Source organism: Cynoglossus semilaevis, chromosome 12 (genome assembly GCF_000523025.1).
Source record: "Cynoglossus semilaevis isolate Cse_v1.0 chromosome 12, Cse_v1.0, whole genome shotgun sequence".
In the NCBI taxonomy this organism is placed as follows: Eukaryota; Metazoa; Chordata; class Actinopteri; order Pleuronectiformes; family Cynoglossidae; genus Cynoglossus; species Cynoglossus semilaevis.
Genome location: NC_024318.1, coordinates 6,733,969 through 6,754,161, shown reverse-complemented (window position 1 = coordinate 6,754,161; position 20,193 = coordinate 6,733,969). Strand labels below are relative to the sequence as shown.

The 20,193-nt window shown below is 43.0% G+C and overlaps 1 protein-coding gene across 1 annotated transcript in view; it reads right to left on the bottom strand.

Moving 5' to 3' along the window:
* Nucleotides 1-20,193, bottom strand: part of LOC103387261 (ryanodine receptor 2) — a 57,369-nt gene that overhangs the window by 32,204 nt on the left and 4,972 nt on the right. The window contains exons 9-47 of the mRNA XM_025060946.1: nt 20,116-20,190; nt 19,701-19,857; nt 19,462-19,626; nt 19,210-19,331; nt 18,545-18,713; nt 18,333-18,468; nt 18,048-18,143; nt 17,248-17,366; nt 16,994-17,127; nt 13,400-13,641; nt 13,092-13,284; nt 12,798-13,002; nt 12,602-12,706; nt 12,378-12,481; nt 12,048-12,131; nt 11,660-11,819; nt 11,349-11,496; nt 10,553-10,758; nt 10,121-10,295; nt 9,829-10,037; nt 9,203-9,389; nt 8,763-8,895; nt 8,492-8,606; nt 8,155-8,315; nt 7,909-8,068; nt 6,294-6,380; nt 5,994-6,217; nt 5,615-5,828; nt 4,991-5,536; nt 4,708-4,908; nt 4,512-4,626; nt 3,704-3,844; nt 2,726-3,002; nt 2,443-2,557; nt 1,918-2,050; nt 1,612-1,715; nt 1,274-1,409; nt 862-1,048; nt 455-566 (exon numbers count right to left, since the gene is read on the bottom strand). Coding sequence (XP_024916714.1) covers nt 455-566; nt 862-1,048; nt 1,274-1,409; nt 1,612-1,715; nt 1,918-2,050; nt 2,443-2,557; nt 2,726-3,002; nt 3,704-3,844; nt 4,512-4,626; nt 4,708-4,908; nt 4,991-5,536; nt 5,615-5,828; nt 5,994-6,217; nt 6,294-6,380; nt 7,909-8,068; nt 8,155-8,315; nt 8,492-8,606; nt 8,763-8,895; nt 9,203-9,389; nt 9,829-10,037; nt 10,121-10,295; nt 10,553-10,758; nt 11,349-11,496; nt 11,660-11,819; nt 12,048-12,131; nt 12,378-12,481; nt 12,602-12,706; nt 12,798-13,002; nt 13,092-13,284; nt 13,400-13,641; nt 16,994-17,127; nt 17,248-17,366; nt 18,048-18,143; nt 18,333-18,468; nt 18,545-18,713; nt 19,210-19,331; nt 19,462-19,626; nt 19,701-19,857; nt 20,116-20,190 — 6,352 coding nt within the window. The remainder of the gene's footprint in view (nt 1-454; nt 567-861; nt 1,049-1,273; nt 1,410-1,611; nt 1,716-1,917; nt 2,051-2,442; nt 2,558-2,725; nt 3,003-3,703; nt 3,845-4,511; nt 4,627-4,707; nt 4,909-4,990; nt 5,537-5,614; nt 5,829-5,993; nt 6,218-6,293; nt 6,381-7,908; nt 8,069-8,154; nt 8,316-8,491; nt 8,607-8,762; nt 8,896-9,202; nt 9,390-9,828; nt 10,038-10,120; nt 10,296-10,552; nt 10,759-11,348; nt 11,497-11,659; nt 11,820-12,047; nt 12,132-12,377; nt 12,482-12,601; nt 12,707-12,797; nt 13,003-13,091; nt 13,285-13,399; nt 13,642-16,993; nt 17,128-17,247; nt 17,367-18,047; nt 18,144-18,332; nt 18,469-18,544; nt 18,714-19,209; nt 19,332-19,461; nt 19,627-19,700; nt 19,858-20,115; nt 20,191-20,193) is intronic.

Sequence of the window (20,193 nt, the reverse complement as noted above, 5' to 3'; positions counted from 1 at the left end):
CATGTCAGTAACATTGAACTGTTTTGGTGTCTAAATAGAGGCAGCACAAAGAAAATGTCATGTTTAGCAATTGCACTTACACCCGCTGCCAAAGGAAAAAAAAAAAAAAATCAATCAACTCCACTTAAATGGCCTATTTTAATCAGGCACCGTTGTTGGCAATCACGAGCTGCCTCGAGAAATGTTTCAGTCTAAGACTTGCAGGGTTAAATTCTTCAAATTAAAATTTCATTTCATTTCTGCAATGAAGCATGATTAAAATAAACTGGGATTTGACTTTGGTGCAGCTGAATTATTAACAATCTCACCACCAACAACTAAATATTGACCTTTGTCTTGATGTACATCCTTCTGTTAGTCACCTTCAGCCAAGTCGATGTCTATTGTCTCTACAGTCTTTGTTGTTTAGCAAATCAGTTGATAAGGAACACAACTAAAAAGAAGAAAAACTCACGTGCATCTCCGGAGCACATCGACCCAACAGGTCAATCAGGGCTGAATAGAAGCTCATAATGGCGTGACCCATGTGAACCACATCCTCATCATCACGCTCCTGAGCAGCAGCCCTGTTACAGGAGATAATCACAATCACAAAAGGTTGATGATGAGGACACCAAAGCATCATAAATAAAAATTGTTCAGTTGCTCAGATTCACTCGTAAAAAATGATCAGTATCACTGCAATAAAGAGGGAGGAAAACAGAGCGTCCATGTTGAATCCTTCAAATCTTGAACTTTATTCTCATTTTCTAATCTAATCTAATCCGTGTTGAATCCTTCAAATCTTGAACTTTAATCTAATCCATATATTATCTCAGAGAATCCTGATCCTAAATTCCTCCTCTGCACACATCGACTGACTGTGTTCTGCTGCTCTGGGTTTTTGGACAGGGTCCGTCCATGGTCAGGTCCTCAGAGATGTTGATGGCCTCCTCCATGGCTGCCAGGAGGCCATGACCTCCGTCACCTCGCAGCGCAGGACCGAAACACTCGGGCCGACGGATCAGCAGTCTCAACACCACGTAGGCGTTCTCTTCCACACTCTCACCTGGAAGAAACTTGTGTGAGTCGCAGTAGTAGTAGTAGTAGTAGTAGTCAGGGACGGCATTCAGCCTTCAAGGGAGGTCTTCATAAAATCCATTCAGCCATCATGTTTTTATAAGAATATAAATATATAGAGAGTATTTTTTTTTACAAAGAACTGCTGTGTATTCTTTGTACCTCATCATATACTGTACAAATTCTCACGCAGAGATGCAGTGACTGACGTTACCATTGCAGAAAACAGCGAAACGCAGAAAGTTCAGGTATCGCTCTCCCTCCACGGGGTTCCATCCAATGTCAGGGTAGCCTTTCTCCAGCAGCAGTGGACAACTCTGGAGACCACAGCCGGCCAGGTAGTGCACCACCTTAGATGACATGACATGACTTAGAACTACATTAATGGAGTACTACTGTGTTTGTCTCCCTGAAAATCTGATCCAGAAAATTGTGGGTTTTTTTTGCCCCAGTGTGACTCCCACACAGGGTAAATCTCCGCAGCAACAGCCTGTGGATGATGACGTTAGTTGTAGGATGGAGTGAAGAGGGTGGTGCAGAGTGGAGGTTCACCTTCTCCAGGTCTGGTTCCTTCAGTGCTAAGGCCAGTTCGTTATTGTCCATTACAGAGGCCGCAGCCACGTCCAGAGGAGTGGCTCCACGCATGGACGGTGACGCTGAAGGACGGGAGTGGAAAAGAAATGAAATATAAATGTTAAGATGATGGAGTCTTTAACTAAATGTCCAACCAACTCTCAGTCTCATCTTCTTTTTAGCAAAATAAAATCGTAACAACATCTGTTATCTTATCAAAGATCTAAAAAATATTTATAATGTTATTTGTTTACAAATACACTGTACACATAAGCAGTGGGTTACCCAGTCCAACACTGCTGTTCTCCAGCAGGTAGCTCAGATGCTCGAACAGCGCCCCCTGGTTGTGACGACTGATGCGACAAAAATAGCAAAGGAACCGACAGCAGCTCGCCACCATCTTGGGGAAGACTATCTCCTAAAATTAAAAAAAATATTTTAAGCACTTAAAAAAACATGATTTAGACTTGATTAACAAAACTAAGGTGGATCTGACCAAACTATTTTTTTTTTGTTTTGTTTTGTTTTAAAGATCGTTTTTACACAAACTCCATGGGTGTTTCTGTAGAAATTACAAATCTGTGGCTCTCTGGACATGGAGAACTTTTTGATTGGCCTGCCTATCTGTGGCTCTCTGGACATGGAGAACTTGTTTTTGATTGGCCTGCCTGCACTCCAGATGACAGCCTGATAAGTAAACATTGAAATATGTTTCTAAATTAAATGCTGAATTTCTATTTCATCCAAATTGGCGAAGCAAAATGGTTCAAGTTACAAACATTTCTCCATTTTTTTTAACCATGCTCTCACCTTTGACTCTCCTTCCCCGAGAACATTAACCATCACCTCCATCACCGTCTCATGCATCCCCAGCGCTCTCATTAGATCCGGGTGTTGATAGAAAACTTTATTATTCATGATGTCTCTGTGCACAATAATACAAAACAACTGTGAGAATCGTTTCCACACCAAAGAGCTTAGAATGAAGTTCATGCGCAAGAAATTAATCCATGGTTCTGGTTACGGAACATCGCCATCATGAAGATGTGCTGACAGTCACGCCGCGGTGATCAAATGCTAATCCTGACATTACCCAAGTCTTCTGATCATCAGCTTCTCCTCTTCTTTCCCCATGCGGACACTGAGCAGGGAGCGGATCTGGGCCAGAGACGAGAGAAGAGCCGTGGTGTCGTCCACGGAGGCCTGGCTGATGGTGTAGGCTCTGGTCAGAGGCCCTGACATTTGACCACTAAGACCCTGGTACTGGCGGTGCAGCAGTGAGAAGACAGCTCTGACCAGTTCAGGGTCTTCCATGTCACTGTCTTTAGTCCACCGTGCCATGGTCTCAGAGACGAGCTTCTGGAGGGGTTCTGAAGAAGAGCAGCAGGTGAGAAACCATCATATCAGTAAAATTCACTATCAGTATACAGAGTACTTCAGTAGTATTTTATTAGTAGTATTTTACCAGGAAACGACTTAAATCTAAATTCTTAACTATGATTGGCACAGTTGTTTCTTTTTCAATTAATTTTATGTTTCATCATCAACTACATCCACCTGCACAAAGGTAGTCATCTGCATATAGTGTCATTTAAAAATCTGAAGCTTAGTCTTAACTGCAGCTCAGTTGTTAATTCCTCTGATAATCCTGCCTTAACCAGGTCTTTATCTCTTGATATAATTGATCTTTTGTTCACTGTCTTGAGTTAAACGTCAAATGTTGATGCGATTCTTGCATTTTCCATTGGATTGATACTGCACTTCTTAACGCCTGTTTCATCAAAGCTCATTAATCTGGAACAATCTGTGCCATCGGTTTCCACTCAATGTAGATGATCTGACGAACGAAGCTCCACCATTATATATTTATATCACTGACGGAAGGAGGCAACAGAGTTTTGTAAAAGTGCGATCCCACTCCTAGACTAATTGCAAATCTGACAACCGTGGCTGCTTCACCTGGGGATCCTGAATGTGAAAATGTTATTAATTTTGGAGATGAGCTGCACAAAAATGTGAAACAAAGAACCTTTTTTTTCTTTGTTATTCTCCACCACACAAAAACTCTCACTGTCTCTCTGCAGTTTCCGCTCCTCGACTTCTGCTGAAGACTTTGCCGCTTCGGAGCCTCTCACCACCAGACTGAGCAGCCAATCTTTTACAGACATCTCAGCTTCCTCTTCACCCTCTGAGTCACTGTGTAATTCAGCTCCTGCACCACAACAAAATTAGGATGTGATTCCCTCACCACAAATCATGATACTTCTCCCTTTAACATGTTCAATTTCCTTCATAATTAATTCACAATCTTCTTCAGATGGGTAAGATATCTTTGGTTAAACTGACATGAATAATGGAGAAAAACTACTTTGAATGGAAGTCTAGGCTGCTGAGGGTTTAAAAAAAAACAAGGTACAAAATGAAGAAACTGAATATTTAAACTAAACAGGGGAAATCTGCGTGCATGTCAGATACAAAAACATTGATAACAAAGTGAGAAATTAAATTCAGAGCTGGTTGTTCTTGACATGCAGCTCCTGCTGATCATCTGTTGATGCTGATTTGTCTGATTTGTGTCTGATTGTGACACAGAATCAGAATTTTCATAAGTATTGTACATAAGTATGGTTTAAAAAATAATGTTTAAAAAAATGGTCAAATAAAAGACAACACAGCTCAATGTTTGACAAACCCTGTCAAAGCTTTTCTTGATGTCTTAGAGACGTTAGCATGTTAGCACACAGACCACACTAACAACTGTGCAAATAACCTGAGTATTGTGTGGTAAAGGAAGAACCAAACCATTTGAAATTGTTACTAAATTATTCAAAGGTTGAAAATTGAACACAAAGTGACAGTAGCACGTTCAGTGTTCTGACCACAGTGTGCGCTCAGGCTGCGGTGAAAGTCCAGCAGGAGCTGTCGGACGTCCGCGGGACAGGGACACCCGTCCTCCTGCTGCTCCTCATCTCTGAAGCTCAGCATCATGTTGATCTGGAGACAAATGTCAAAAATGACACAGATTAAACACCTCGTCCTGAAAAACACTGCTGCTCTGCTGTCGTTTCACTGAACCTGCTCCTGAGGGGGGGAGCGGAACTCCTTGGTTTTCCGTGCAGTTAGGGCAGCAGACATGTTAAAAGCCCGCATGACCTGGTGGTAGCGTAAGCGTTGGTTCTCCTGTAGCTGCCCCACGAAGGAGTCGGAAAAGGCGACCACGGCCTCGACCCTGTGACCCAGCTGACTGTCACACAGGTACGACAGCAGACGGCAGAGCTGCAGAGACAAAAAAAAAAAACAGATGTTTAAAATTATTTCTTAAATTAATTATTTATGCCATCATATCTTTTTTGATCACCTCGAGTTTGACCGCCTCTGGAAGCTTCATGTGAAGAAGACCTTTAGCAGAAACATCGTTTCCGTCTTCCTCAGACGGTTCACCATCGACAGAGAAGACCTGAGGCTCAATGAGACACAGAACTGTTCCCAGATCCTGGTCCTCCAACACCCCCATCACAAGGAGGTCGTGGAAAAGTCTTATAAGTGGAACAAGCAGAAGCTCAACGCTGCCTCCTACAGGATCCCTCACATCCTGACCCACGGCCCACACTGCTTCCGTCAGCATCTCCACGGTCAGACTCTTCAGGATGTCCAGAGACATTTCTGGGCTGTCGGTAATATCTGGACCGCAGAGCGTTTTTTCACCATCTTCTTCCGCTCTCACAAAACAAGGAGTTGAAAAATGCATCTGTGGTTTCAGACGTGTGCTGGGAATGGTGGCAGGAGTTCGACCAGCGTCAGCAGGGCTGGGACGAAGGGCGACTCGTCTGGTTTGTTCGGTCATGGGTACGATGTATTCCTGGTTCATGGTGAGACAGGCTGTGGTGTGACCACTCAGGTAAATCTGCAAAACACAGGATTACTCCAGGCTGTATTGGTCTGATTCATATGGGTCATGTAAAAAAAAGAACAGGACACTCACCTCAGTGAGGAGCTGGTAAAAACCAGAGCGCAGTGGACCGGGCAGGTTAGGATTCTGAACCGCATGAAGGATCTGGGACTGGTCTACGTGGCTGCAGAGGGCGTGGCACACTCTGGTGTTCCCCAGGGTGCACAAGGAGGCGTAGAGGAGGAGGGTGTGGTGGTGAAAGGTCAGGAGTTCATCGAGTTCAGACAACTCCAAAATGTCAACACTCCTACAGATGGAAAGAAGAAAAAAAACTTGGTCAACAAAAAATAATGAAACTGCTGAGGAAAGCGGGTTGAGATTTTGAAAACTTAAAGACAGTTATTAACACATCACAGTGCAACAAAAAGACACGTCGGCAGCATCAAAACAAATCATTATAGTTTTTGTTCACCTGTTTTCATCAGGTATGTGTAGGTTCAGGACCTGCCGAGGCTCAGAACACTCCACGGCCCAGCCACAGTGCTCATCTGGTCGCTCCACCAACACCGGTAACGCCTGGTCTGGTACTCTAGTCCATGTGACCGGGCTCAGCTGTTGGACCTGAACCCTGGGAGGACACTGAGGAGAGGTGTTTGTGCTTTGACTGCGAAGCAGACCTGACAGTGGAGTCACGTTCTGGGAGAAAAGGAAGAGAAACAAGTCACGACACAACAGTGGAAACGATAAGAAATGACTGAAGATTTAAACTCACCTTCATACTTCCCAGTTCAAACTGGAACATGCTGCTGGTCGTAGGCTTCACAAACACAGCAGGGAACAGTTTAGTGTTGGCCTCCACCTGATCGAGAGCGAAATGATATCAGATTACATGTAATTTCTAAATTAAAACAATATTAGCCGCAAGAATTTAAGCTGTTTCCCCGAGCGGAGAAGAGCAATTATGTTACTATGGGGTTTCCTCATTGTATCTTAATATAACTGCAATATCATTTTTAATTACTGTCATAAAAAATGGGCCTTGCGGTGTGTACGCACACTCAGGAGCCAGTTTATTAGGTACGCCTCGTCTACTGTCAGACTGGTGCTTCTTTTTGCATTCAAAAATAAAAATAATAATAATTAGTACGCCTCGTCTACTGTCAGACTGGTGTTTCTTTTTGGCTTTGCAGAAATGCTTTTAAAAATAAAAATAATAATAATTTCTTACACCACGCTTGATTAAAAAAGACTCACTTTACTGCCAAAATAGAAATTGACTTTTTTTCTTTTAGAAAGGACAAAAAGAAAAACTAATCGTAAGTCTGGCATCCTGAGCCTCGGTGCCAAAGTAAACCCAACATCTGGTGTGTTCCTGTTTCACAGAAGGGCCACCAGTGTCAGGGAAAAAGCCGGACTTCTGGCCAAGGTGAGGTGAAGTTGGCGTGTTGGTGGACGTGCAGCTGATGCAGCTTCCCTGACCCTTGGAACAACTCGGGGTTTTAGTAGAGACCAGTCGGCTCTGGCTGGAAACAAAGGCAGATGGTTTCAGGCCAAGGTGGTGGGAGTGAAGTGGAGAGGGGGAGGAAAGGGGGGAGGCAGCAGGTGCAGCATCCCACAGGAAGAGGATTTGTAATCTTCCCTTTCCTACAAAAATGATGAGTCCAGGCGAGTTCGGACTTGTCCAGAGAGGTTCTGACGGCACCGGGAGGAACGTTCAGAGCGGAAATAAAAATAAAAGATGCACAAAAACAAACCTCCTGAGGAGTCAATAAAAATACGCCAACAGTACACAGTACTCACCCCTGTGTGGTTCCGGCCTCTTTATTCATTAAATAGGCCTTGAATTAACTACTGAGTCAAGGCGTCATCGTCATGAACTGGGACTGATTCTGTTCTACATTTACACAGATTTTAACAATTTTATTTGTCATTTCAAAAGAATTAAAAGAATTAAGTCTCTTTTAAAATCGGTTCCAGAGTTGATGGAACCAAAGTTTGTTTTTGTTTTACCACCAGAGAGTCTGAAATTTTAAAGTTTGTTTTTGTTTTACCACCAGAGAAATTAGAGTCTGAAATTTTTGTCAAATACACCACAAACCGCTAACACCAACAAATCACCTAAAAAAAACATTATTTTTGTTACGTGTTTACAAAACTAATTTTATTAGACTTTGTTCACAAGAAGTACTTTTTTTAAATTAAAATAAAAAACACTACTTCGGTGAAATCAGTGTTGAATTTTGCTCAGAGCAAAGCCATACATTTTTTATCAGTTGGTCTGCAGTAATAAACCAGAGAAAGAAGTTTCCAGGAAAATATTTTGACACAATCTTCCTAATGATGAGTGGATGACTTTATATTGTCAGTCGTTTTCCTGTGTGACTCACCTGGTAGTAGGTGGTCATCTCCACTCCACTGGAGGTAAACGTGAGCAGCCCCATGGACGTGTCAATCAAACAGCCAATTTCTAAACCGGCACTTTTTCGACTCTGGGTCAAACCCGTGGCTTCTCCTGCACAAACCATGTAGCAGCTGCAGCGCTTCATGCTACGCGAAAAAAATGTTTTAATTAGTTGGAAACTGATTTTAAAATTCTGCAGAAACAGTGTGAGTGTGATGTGACACGTACTGACCTTTCCTGGACTTTTCCACTGTCGTCCCCCAGGGTGACAGTCACGGTGTTGACACAGTCAGTGTCAAATGTCATGTCATCATCATGAAAGTCAGAGGTCACCCAGCCGACCCACACATTCAGCGGCTCCTGGCCTGGAAGAATCCTGACGGAATAGTAATACTGAGGGGAACAGAAGTGCTGACGTGTTAGTACTTGGTATTTGTGTACTACATGTAATAATGTTACAGGTAATTACTGCACATTTACAAACCAAGAGCTGGATGATTTGGATGTTAATTTGTACATTTCTTAACAAGTTTGTGGTTACTCTTCGAGGTCAAGTCAGAGCGTCTTACTCTGGAGTTCTGTATTTGTCGATGATTGTTATCTCTGTCAACAAGTACGTCTTCGAGGAGGCGTGCTGATGAGTTGCTGCTGACGAGGCCTGGTTTAGACTTCTTCAACAGAAACCTTGAAAAACACAAACACAGTCAATCATAATTCCTCGAGTTAAATATTTTATATCGTCGAACAAGCATTGTTATTTGGCTGTAAAGGAATCAGTGCATGAACAGCATTCTTTTTTTTTCATTTAATTAAATTGTTTCTGTCTTTTTTTCGAGGTACCTCTGCTTTAGTCTGGATGTTTTGTCTGGGCCGTGATCCTTGCGGTTAAGCTCGTCTCTTGAGCCGCCAAAGCTGTGAGCCGTCTTCATCAGCACTTCAAAGTCAGAGTCCACTTCGTCCTGATCTCTCCTTCCTGAGGAGAACAACGGACGGGGATTAACTAGAGCAAGGCTTCGGGGAGCTTCAGCCGAGCATCCCTTCAAGGTCACGATGCCAGTAATCTGGATAAATGAAAACATGAGCCATTAAAGCTCATTAACAAATTATCTTGTTCAGAACGAAGTCTTTTATTAGCTCTGTAATTTGTACACGCCGCAGAAGTCAAAGTGTCATTTACTCTGTGTGTTTTATGACAAACACAACAACCCTGGTCCAGTCCAGTTCCCTGCTGCCGACCCGAGCCCAGTGTTTGTTATGACATGATGTAACAGTATGTGAACCTGGAGGCAGCGCGTTGGCGACCGATGGCAGCACGTTGGCTGCAGGACTGCTGAGGACAGGGGCGCAATCAACCGCCACGCTGAGTCTGTAGAAGGTCATCCCACTGCCTTCACCATGTTGGACAAACACCCGCTCAGAGACCCTGAGTCTGGGAGACGACTCCGGGGGGGCATTCATTTTCGTGACCTTGAACGAGATAGAAACAAAATTCCAGCGTCATCGTTTCATTAGACGATTGCTGTCAGATGTTAAGACAGTATCTGTCAAACAATTCAATTTTTTTTACCTGATTAATCACAGGGTATCTGTGGATTAATCATAATTCATCATGACAAATTAATACCATGATTAATAACCTTTAATCATGGTATCAAGATATTAAGGTATTTAAAGCTCAAAATGATACAGTGAAACAAAAACATTTCCCCATAGTGTGTGTAAATAACCACGTGTATCTATTGTGTATTAATCAAGTGGACAAACGGTGGAATTATTGGACATAGAATCCACATAATTCTGCTCACGTATTAGTCTCAGTATATTAATTTAATTTAGTTCACATATTCAATAACATCATTAACTGTCGACGGCCCCAGAGCGTCGCACGTTCTACATTTAAATTAACCTGAAAGTTGGGATCATCTGGTTGGATGGAGACAAACTGAGGCTGTCTCCAGCTCATCCACAGAGCCGGGTCTCTGGCCATGTTGGCAGCAAACGGTCTGTAGCCCTCCTGCTGACCACACACGGTGAAGAACTGCAGAGAGTCCGCGTGTCGTCCCAGGTTCAGTCTGCCAACCTGGTTCACACCGACGCTAACCACCGGCAGCAAGCCTAGAGAGTGTGGATATGCTCACTTAAAAAAAATATATATATATATACACACACATATAGAGTAAACCAAAACAATTTCCAACCGTCTTTGGCTTCGAAGTCCTTGGCCACCAGCTCAGATCCTCTGTCATTAAACAGCACCTCTCCGTTCAGCGTGACCACCATGGTTCGTTCATCCATATCCAACAAACATCCGACCACATTACCCTTCTGCCATGTCCGTCCCAGGGGTTCTGCACCCTGGTGGCACCACTGAGCCTGCAGCAGGGAAGAAGTTGTTTTGTGGAAAAACACTTCTGTGAAAATATTTTGCCAATTTTGAAACATGGTTAATGGTGGTCAGTCGTACTAACTACGGGTTCTATGGTCATTGTTCCTGGTCAAGAACCAAGTTCACGTCAGACGACGCAGAATGAATGTGTTACTTTGTGCCAGTGGTGAATTTGACTGGACTGTTGTTGTTCAGTCTCATGTGAGTATATTCCAGTCAGAGAAGTAAACATCCAAAAGCTCACCTCAGATCCATCAAAGGTGAACGCCTGATCATCTGAGCCCAGCTCTTTATCAGGACCACAGCCCGGTCTGGCCCAGCCCACTCTCATACTCCCTGCTGTCAGAACTTCAAATTCAAAGTACCACTTTCCCTGGATCACAGCGTACGATTTATCTGGTCGGAACACTCTGCACTTCTCAACAGACTGAAGACGTCTGTGTGATGTGTCTGGAAAAAAAAAAAAAAATTAAAAAATCTAAGATGTAAAAAAAATAAAGAACTGTTTTGTATTCAAACCCATTTAAATATAGACATTTGTGTGCTTTGAATTCCAAATATATATAATAAAATATCTAAAATATACATCTTAATAAAATAAAATATATTATTTTTATATTTTTTTTACAGCCATCTGGTGCCACCTGTTGGAAGAGTGTTTGATTGTTCTACCAACGTGTCACATTAATGTACAATGACAAATTATTTCCACTAGATAAATACCAGTTTTCAGACCATTTGAGTGAAATTGGATCATTTTCCATGGCACATTAGTGGGCCACGGACCAGCGGTTGGGAATCCCAATAAAAAAATCAGATAAAATCTGCATATCTTAGCCTAAATGTAATTTTTCCGACTAAACATTATTAATTATTTCTAAGCAGGAACCAGAACCTGTTGAGTGAACAAGTTATCAAAGCCGTATAACAAAGAGGTGAGAACAAAGACGATTTATCAGACTTTTGAAACTATTTATCGACAGGAAGTGAGATTATTATCGTACGTCTGGTATCAATGAACAAATGACTCTGTGACGTACTCCATTCTGGGCTGAGGGGCTCCAGGCTGTAACCGTAGACCAGCAGGGTACAGACCGCATCTCTCACATTCTCTCGGCCCAGTTTCCTGCTCCTCTCCTCAAGGAGGCTGTAAGGTACCAGGAACGGGCTCCTCTTAGCTTTAATATCCTGCTCATAGATGAAAATACGTCACATGTCACAGTTTGTTGTTTGATCCGTTGGATCAGAGAGATCATACCCTGATCCAAAATTGTAAACAGAATTTACCAACAATCAAAATATAATAAATATGACTTTTATCACCGTCTGTCTGATCAGTGATGTCACAAACCTGCTGCGGCCCATAAGTCCAACCCTGTTTGACTCTGTCTCTGGCCCAGACGTTGTGATCGTTCTCTGCCAGCATGTTAACAACGTCCTCGTGGGATGGACTCAGAGCAACATGACTCAAGTCAACCGGGGCAGGTCTGTAGCCACTGGGCAGTTCAAACCTGAGAGCACGAGAGAGGTGGCGTTTTAGAACGAAAAAAATATAAGAATATATTTGGTCAAACCTGAGAGCACGAGAGAGGTGGCATTTTAGAACGAAAATATAAGAATATATTTGAAGGTTGGTCAACCAGCAACAAGACAGAGTTGAAAGTCTTTTCACTTAAAGGGTTTCCTCAGTTCTTTAGGGTTATTTGGTAGGATTTACAGTGTGACTGTACATACAGTACCTGCTACCGAGTCTTGTGTATTTGACTTTTTCTGCAGCTCTGTCATCAGTCAAAGCAATTTGGAATCCAAAGGCGAGAAGAGTTCTTCATTTAGCATAAAAAGAGAAAAATTAAAATTTGTAGGCAAACATTTTTTGATGTGATTTACACGTTGGAAGTCGTCTTCAAATTTTACAGAAATAATCATGCATCTGTTTTTCTATCTATGAGTGATTTATCTGTGTTTATCTCCGAACAAAACTTTTTAATTTCTTCCTACAAAGACCAACATCTGTTTTCACTCGACTTCTAGTGGGATCATTTCTCTAGTCAATAATGAAGACATGTCACCTGAGGGTGTCCTGGGCCACCTGAAGGTTCTGGTTCCTCTCCTGCTCTGGGAGACTGAAGAACTCCACCAGACAAGGATCCAGTCGTTTGTTCTCGTCTCTGATCTGTGAGACGGAGAAAAGTGGTTTTGTTTAGATTCAGATTCACTGTCCAGTGTTTCTAGAAGCCGGAGGTTTTAAAGTTGTATTTTAGTTTAAAAATAGTAGATAATGATGTTCACTTACAGGTCCATATGTCCAGCCTTGATTTATCTTGTCCATTGCCCAGAGTTCATGGATGTTCTCAGCCATTTTCTCCCGTATGTCCTCAAGTTGAGGTGGCAGAGGAGTCTACGGAAGATACAATTTCACACACAGAAATGCCAACCAGAAGAATCCAACCAGCAACCTTCTAACTGCTGACCCATGGTCTGAGTCCCACCTTGCTGATATCTACTGGTGCTGGAGTGAAGACCACTGGAGTGACGGGCATGGAGGGGCCGACGAGCTCCTGGTCCAAAATGTATTTCTGACACGGCTCCACTTTCAGCTTCATTCTAGGCAGCAGAGCTTCAGTGCACGGTGCAAAGCCAGGCGGCGGCAGGAAGCGGAACTCTCCGTGTCTTCCCCCGAACAGGAACCGAAACCTTGAGTTCAGAGACAAGACATTTAGTGAGGGCGAAAACATAAAAAATAAATACAAAAAGAAGGCCAGATGACAGTGATGTGTACTGACCTGACTCCAGCAGAGAAGCTGACCACAGGGTGAAGAGGGCCACTGACACTGAAGTTCTCCAACATGCCCTGCACAGGTAGACCGTTGACCCGGAAAGAGATGCAGGGAGCGGTGAGGTCAAGACAGCAGCTGACCACGTCGGCGTTCTTCAGCAGGTGAGGGCAGGGAGAGTTGACTCTGCGACCAACGCAGCCTGAGAGGACACACGGCCAGCAGTGACCAAAACATACGTCTGATACTGTTTTCATTGGAATGGCTGTACATTATTTCCGGACCATAAGCCGCTACTATTTGTGTTTCATCTTCACCTGACCAGAGGTGAAGCCCGTCAAAGCCATAAGAACACAGGTCGTCTCCCACTCCGTTGCCCCCCCACCCGTCTCCTCCACTGGGTCTGGGGTGGTACCCCTCGTTGCAAGCCCAGCCGACACGCAGGTGAGTGGGATCAGGTGTGAGAAAAGGGTCAACATGATCCACCACCAGCTCATAGTACCATCTGCGGGGCTGAGCGGAATCTTCTCCCACTGCCAGAAGGATGTTTGGTCTCATGCTGTGGTTGTTAAGGTGACAAAAGAGGAGATAAGATTTTATTAATGATTTGTTTAATGATCTGAGGTCAGGACTTAATTTAATAAGAAAAAAAGGTCTCAAAAGGGTTTGGAGTGAATGTGTTTTTTTAATACCATTATTAGCCAGCAGGGGTTGGCAATAAAAATTAAAGTTCTGAAAACTGCAAAAGTAAAATAAAAGAAAAATAAGAGGAACACTCAAACATGTACAGTGTATCTGGCTCTGGTACAGGTTTTCCTTTTGACCTTATAAAAACCCTCACACTTCAAACTGAATACCCAGACAAACTGATGATTCAACGCATGAGAAAACAAAACAAAAAAAACACCAGTAAAAAGGGAGACAATCAGCGACGCTGCTACAAATGAGGTCTGACCCACAGTGTCTGGAGAATCAATGCATGCAGCGACAACAACCTCGTCCTTAACAAAGCGCTCCTGACATTGAAAACACGGACAAAGAAAACGGAATAGAGTGAATGAGGAGAGGGGGTAAAAAGTCCAGAGAGCGAAGGTAGAACCTGGTTAGGATCAGACTGGACTGTAATGGATGAAGACAGCAGAACAGTGACAGGGACCGGCAGGGAGAATTGGAAGAATGTGGTGGGTAAAAAGGGAAGAAGATGGAAAACAGGGAGAAAAGTGATGAGACGAATGAGAGCAGATGTTCTAATGAGACATTTAGTTGAACACCAAGTAAAAGTGATAGAATGAGAAATGGCTCTTCCAAAAGGAAGGGAGAGTCGGGGAATGGACCGCGCAGGTGTGAGGAATATGAAACAAAATAAGGCAGAAAGCCAGAGGGAAAAAATAGGCTGTTGGTAGAGAAAAGTGAGATGAAAGAAGACAGCTGCTGCGGAACGGAGAGAATATTGAGTTTAAAAAAAAAAAGGAAGGAAGAAAAATTGTTACACTTTACAAGTTGGAGAATGACAGAAGGCCAAAATGATGAGACAAAGAGAAGAAAAAAAAGAAAAGAACAAACCAACGGTGACTAACAGGTTATTTAACCAGACTAATTTGAAAAGATGACTCTGACGTCAATATCCATTCTCTGATGTTGACGTATTCAGAAAATGGAACATTTGTTCAGCAAATTAAGAGACAGCACTGAAGGAGGAGAGTCATTTTTTTCAATCAGGTCGAGTCCATCGGAGAAAAGAATACGTGCCGAACAACGGAGGAAGCTCGAGTGTATCTTGAACCAAGAGTTGTCAGCGCAACTCATCGAAAGCCCCAAGGCCTTCGCTGCAGTCGGATCTCAGCACTCAGGTAAACAAAAGGAGGAGTGGGCATAATGGAAAAAACCTGCGTCATTCAGTGACTCTCCGAGGGAAAGTACATTCAAAGAAATTCGATTTGATTGAAGAAAGAAAACGTCATGTAACAGAGATGGAATGAGTTCATTCATCTGCAACAGAGTCCTGCTCACAAGGAGAGGAAGAGGAGTCAGCTGTGTAAAAATCTGGATACAGGGGTGTTCATCTGTGGGCCACAGCCTGAGGTGGTGGCTGTAATGTGCTTTTTTCTTTCAGGGATCACAGATTTTTTTTTTTAACACCGTTTACCACATCTGAATATTCTGCTTCTGTTTAAAAACTGAACAATAGGAGCCACAATAGTACAGATTTTTACTTTAAATATGGATGCTGCATTCAGAGTTTTTATATTTTTAATATATTTTATATATTTTTTATAGATAGATTATAGATTCAATAGATGCTAACAAAGTGTAAAAAAGAAAAAAAAACAGACCTCTCCCATCCAACCAATAGAAGGAGTACAAGTATCATCAGCGGAACCCGTACCACAGGTTGAGAACCACTGCTCCACAGGGTTAAAAAGTGCACCACATGATGATGATGATGATGATGATGATGATGATAACTATGGTGATGATGATGACGATGACGATGAAGAAGACGCTAATGACAAGGAGAGCCTAACTCCACCCACCTGGACCACTCTTCGAGCACTGATGATGACAATGAAGATCGTTGACTTCTACGTGCCAGGATGGAGCGACTCCTGGCTGCTCACTGCTGCTCTTCCAGGAGAAGACGAGGAGCGTCGTACGAGCTGGAGCTCCTGCTGGAAATACAGGCAGCAGATCAGGTGGGTGGGGCTTCACAGTGGTCCTTTTAAATATGTCAGCTGTCAGTCACACATTCAATTCCACACTATGTCCACAGGTGGTGCAAGACTTCAGTCAAGTCCCATCGTCATCACAGTGACATCATGAAGAGCAGATTCCATACCAAGAAGGTTCTCCTCACCTCACCGCTCGATGAAGACATCACTGACCACGAGGAGTGGACGGAATCCTGGAAAACTCCTAAAGGACTGGTCCAAATAGATGAGGAGGAGGATCATAAAGAGGAGGTGACAGACGAGGAGCTGGATGACACAGAAGAAGATGAGGAAGAGGAAGACGAAGGAGGGGAAGAGGAGGAAGAGGAAGTAAATGAAGATGAGGTGACGAAGGAAGAAGATAAAAAGGAAGAGGTGGAATCGAATGTAGGACTGGAGGAGGAAGAGGGGAAGGAGGAAGAAGAAGATGAGGAGGAGGAAGAGGGGACGGAGGGAGAAGAAGAAGAGGAGGTAAATGAAGATGAGGTGACTAAGAAAGAAGAAGAGAAGGAAGAAGATAAAAACAAAGAGGTGGACGCAAATGTAGGACTAGAAGAGGAAGAAGAAGATGAGGAGGAGGAGGAAGAAGTAGAGGAGGAGGACAAGGAGGAAGAGGAGGAGGATGGTGGTCAGGATGCTGTTAAGGGAAAAGAAAAAGAAGAGAAACAGGAGGAGGAGGAGAAACATCGTGAAGCAGAGAAGAAGGAAGTGTATGAAGAAGAAAAAGAGGAAAGGGACAAAATAAAAAAGAAAGAGGGCGAAAATAAGAATGATGAGGAAGAGGAGTCAGCTGTGTAAAAATCTGGATACAGGGGTGTTCATCTGTGGGCCACAGCCTGAGGTGGTGGCTGTAATGTTCTTTTTTCTTTCAGGGATCACGGAGAGATTTTTTTTTTTTTTAACACCGTTTACCACATCTGAATATTCTGAGTTTTTATATTTTTAATATATTTTATATATTTTTTATAGATAGATTATAGATTCAATAGATGCTAACAAAGTGTAAAAAAGAAAAAAAAACAGACCTCTCCCATCCAACCAATAGAAGGAGTACAAGTATCATCAGCGGAACCCGTACCACAGATTGAGAACCACTGCTCCACAGGGTTAAAAAGTGCATCACAAACCCTGGGTCATCTGTGGTTTTTTTTAGTGTTAAGAAAAACAAATTGTTTTTGATTTTAGAAAACGTCCCAAATGTACCTGGTGACCTGATTAACCAGACGTGTTTGGAGCAGCAGGTCTCTGTCTGGCAGCAGGCTGTCACAGATGTGGTTCTGATTGGACCGCACCGCCACGTCGGCGCACACACACAGAGATCGCAGCACCTCCAGAACCTGGAAAGTCAGCCTCATACAGTGACAGCTCAATAAACAAGTCACAGAACTGGTTTATTATTATGATTCTTTTTTATCACTTTTAACATTTGTTCACTGAAACAAATGTCTGTCCTTCACCTTAGGGCTACGGCCGTGTTGTTCTAGAAAAGAGACGATGGCGTTGATGTGTTCTTCTTTGACTACGTTGAGAACTTCAGGACTTTCCACCAGTACACAGTGAAGAACCTCCAAAGCTCCTATAAAAGACAACAGACAACGGGACTTTTCTTTATTTTAGCTTTCCTCATGTTTTTGTAGTATTTTTTCTCTCTGTTTCACCTCAGCCTCCTGACTCTGTCTGTAGCCTTTACTTTTCTACCGTATGCCTTTTGTTCCCCTGCCGCCCACCAGCTCACCCACCACTCCTCCCCCCATGACCCTTTGCCACTTTCATTTTTGTTGGAGATCAGTTATTTTTACCCCCACCTTCAGTCTCTGCTGAGACCTCCTCACAACAGGACCAGCATCTAAAACACCACTCAACAAAAAAACACTTTTTTCAGTGGCTTTGTTAGTGGAAAAAAATCAACCTCCTACGTCTATCAAAATAAATGAGTTGAGTTTCATTTTAGCTTTCTTGGAACTTCGGCCATGTGTGTGTAATAATACGATGTGTTTTAAATACGTGCAGACTGTCCAGACTATTCCGTCCCTGTCTCTGTAACTTAATCTTTAAACTGTTTTGTTTTTTAGATTTCAGAAATAATAGGAAAAATTTGTTTTCCTGCCTCAACTTCAATACTAACATTTGGGTCTTTTTCCTTTATCACCCTAACCTGCTTCACAACATTTTCATCATTAGCAAATTAGCTTAGTTAAAATAGTTAAGTCAAAAATATAAACTTTAATATTATCATCTTTGTAGAGACTAAACTAACCAGTAGAGGCCTCCACTTGGTCAAGTCTACCAATCAGCCAATCTATGGAACTTGAGAAACGTGCACAGTTTGCACGATTTCCCCGGATCAGAGCAGCTGAAGGTGGGAGAAAACGGAAGGAGAGAAAAGATGATTATTATTGACAACAGAGCATTTTTTGCACATTCGCCAAAATTCAGCATAAAGGTCCAGTCGTTGTCGGAGGAACGTTTGTCATCGATGTCAGAGGAAAATCAATAGTGTTGGAAGATTCAAAAATGAATAAGTGCTGCAGAGCAGCCTCACCCAGGAGCTGATAGAAACTGCTGATTGTCGTCTCCCATTCTTCTCCCAACTCACTCTGAGCAGTTTCAGCAAAATGTGACGCAAAGCTGTATTGGTGAAGACGATCAATGCAATCCAGCACCAAAACCACCACACCCTAGAGGCGAAGATTGGTTACTGCAGGCATAAATACATTACATTTAATCAATAACTGACCTTCAACAAAGTCTGACCTCATCTTGGAACATGTTTTGGCGATTCCTCACAGCTGCTGTCACGTTCTGTCTGGCTCCGTGTCCTAGTCCTTCCAGTTGAGGCTGGAAGTACTTTATTAGATCCTGTAGACTACACTTGACCGTCTCCATGGACAGGCTTCCTGGATGGCAGAAACCTTCCAGGTTTCTACAGAAAATTAACCAAATCAAAACTTTATTGGTATCGGTTGATATCGGAATCGGAATTTAAGTGTTTGGACAATATCGGCATATCGGACATCCCTAATTATTGAAAAAACGAAATGACCAATAAAATTCCTGGAAAGCACCGGGTATATTATTGAAAAAACGAAATGACCAATAAGATTCCTGGAAAGTACGGACCACCGGGTGAGATTACAGTGACAGTGAAGTCCGTGGTACTACTCTGCTGTAGTATCGGACATCCCTAATTATTGAAAAAAAGAATTGACCAATAAAATTCCTGGAAAGTACGACGATAACCTGGACCACCGGGTGAGATTACAGTGACGCTGAAGTCCGTGGTACTACTCTGCTGTGGGTATTTTTCCTAACAGCCTTTAATAAATACTGCTCAGGATCAGCCTTATGGTTAATCGCGACACTACACCACAAATGCAGTATTTGTCAATATGTGAGAGTATGTAGAAAGTATTAACTACCTGATGAAACGAGTAAAGAGAAGAACAGCGCTGCGAATGAGTCTGGCCGTGTGGGACTCTTCCGTCTGAGAGCGTGACAGCGTCAGCCCGTCGTCCATGTGGCCCTCACCGTGCAGAACGGCCTACAAACACATGATGATAATGAGGATGACTCGCCATGACCTTCGTTATCTTTGACAGCGGACAGAAATGACCTCCATGTTTGCTTTGTCATAAACTCTGACTATCATCGTGAATCTCAATTATATTTACCTTCCTCTGAGTTACTCCCATACGAGATGACACGGCGCTAGATGATTGGTAGGTGAGCCAAAGCCCAGAGTCAACATGTTGAACCAAACAATTGGAATCTCCATATTTGATCTCCGGGACACCCATACCATCAGCACTGGGTTTGGTGCTGGACTCCAGCTTCTCCTGCAGACAAACATCTACATCATCACCAACCTGCTCTGCTGAAAGTCCCACGATTAGAGTTGTCAGGATCGGACCTTGGAGGAGCGGAAACAGAAGGAGGTCGTGTTGACGTCGGCTCTGTCTCGATTCACCAGGTGCAGGCCTCGCTCCTCTGTCAGACCCAGGTACCGTCCAGTCGTCACGTGGCACAGTCTGAAAGGCTGACCCCAGCGGGTGTGTCTGCCACTCCAACTGAGGGAACACAACGGGCAGTGAGAGTTTTGTTGGAACTCAGAAATACATTGAAATAAAAAAAAAACATGGATTCAGTAAAAAGAAAAAAGATATATATTTGACCCAGGTTTGGTTTGACCTTTGACCATTTGAATTTAGTTTTTTTTTTACAAACACGGAGGCCTACATCTTAAAGTTAATTTTTAAATTTTCTTGCAGCTTCTTGGTCTCCAATTTTCAACACCTTCAGACATTTTTGCCCATGCATATTCTTACGCAACGTAGAGGATCTCCAGCCTCCAGAGAGAACGTGCATGGCTGGAGACAGAGCCGCTCTCATAATACATCATCCTG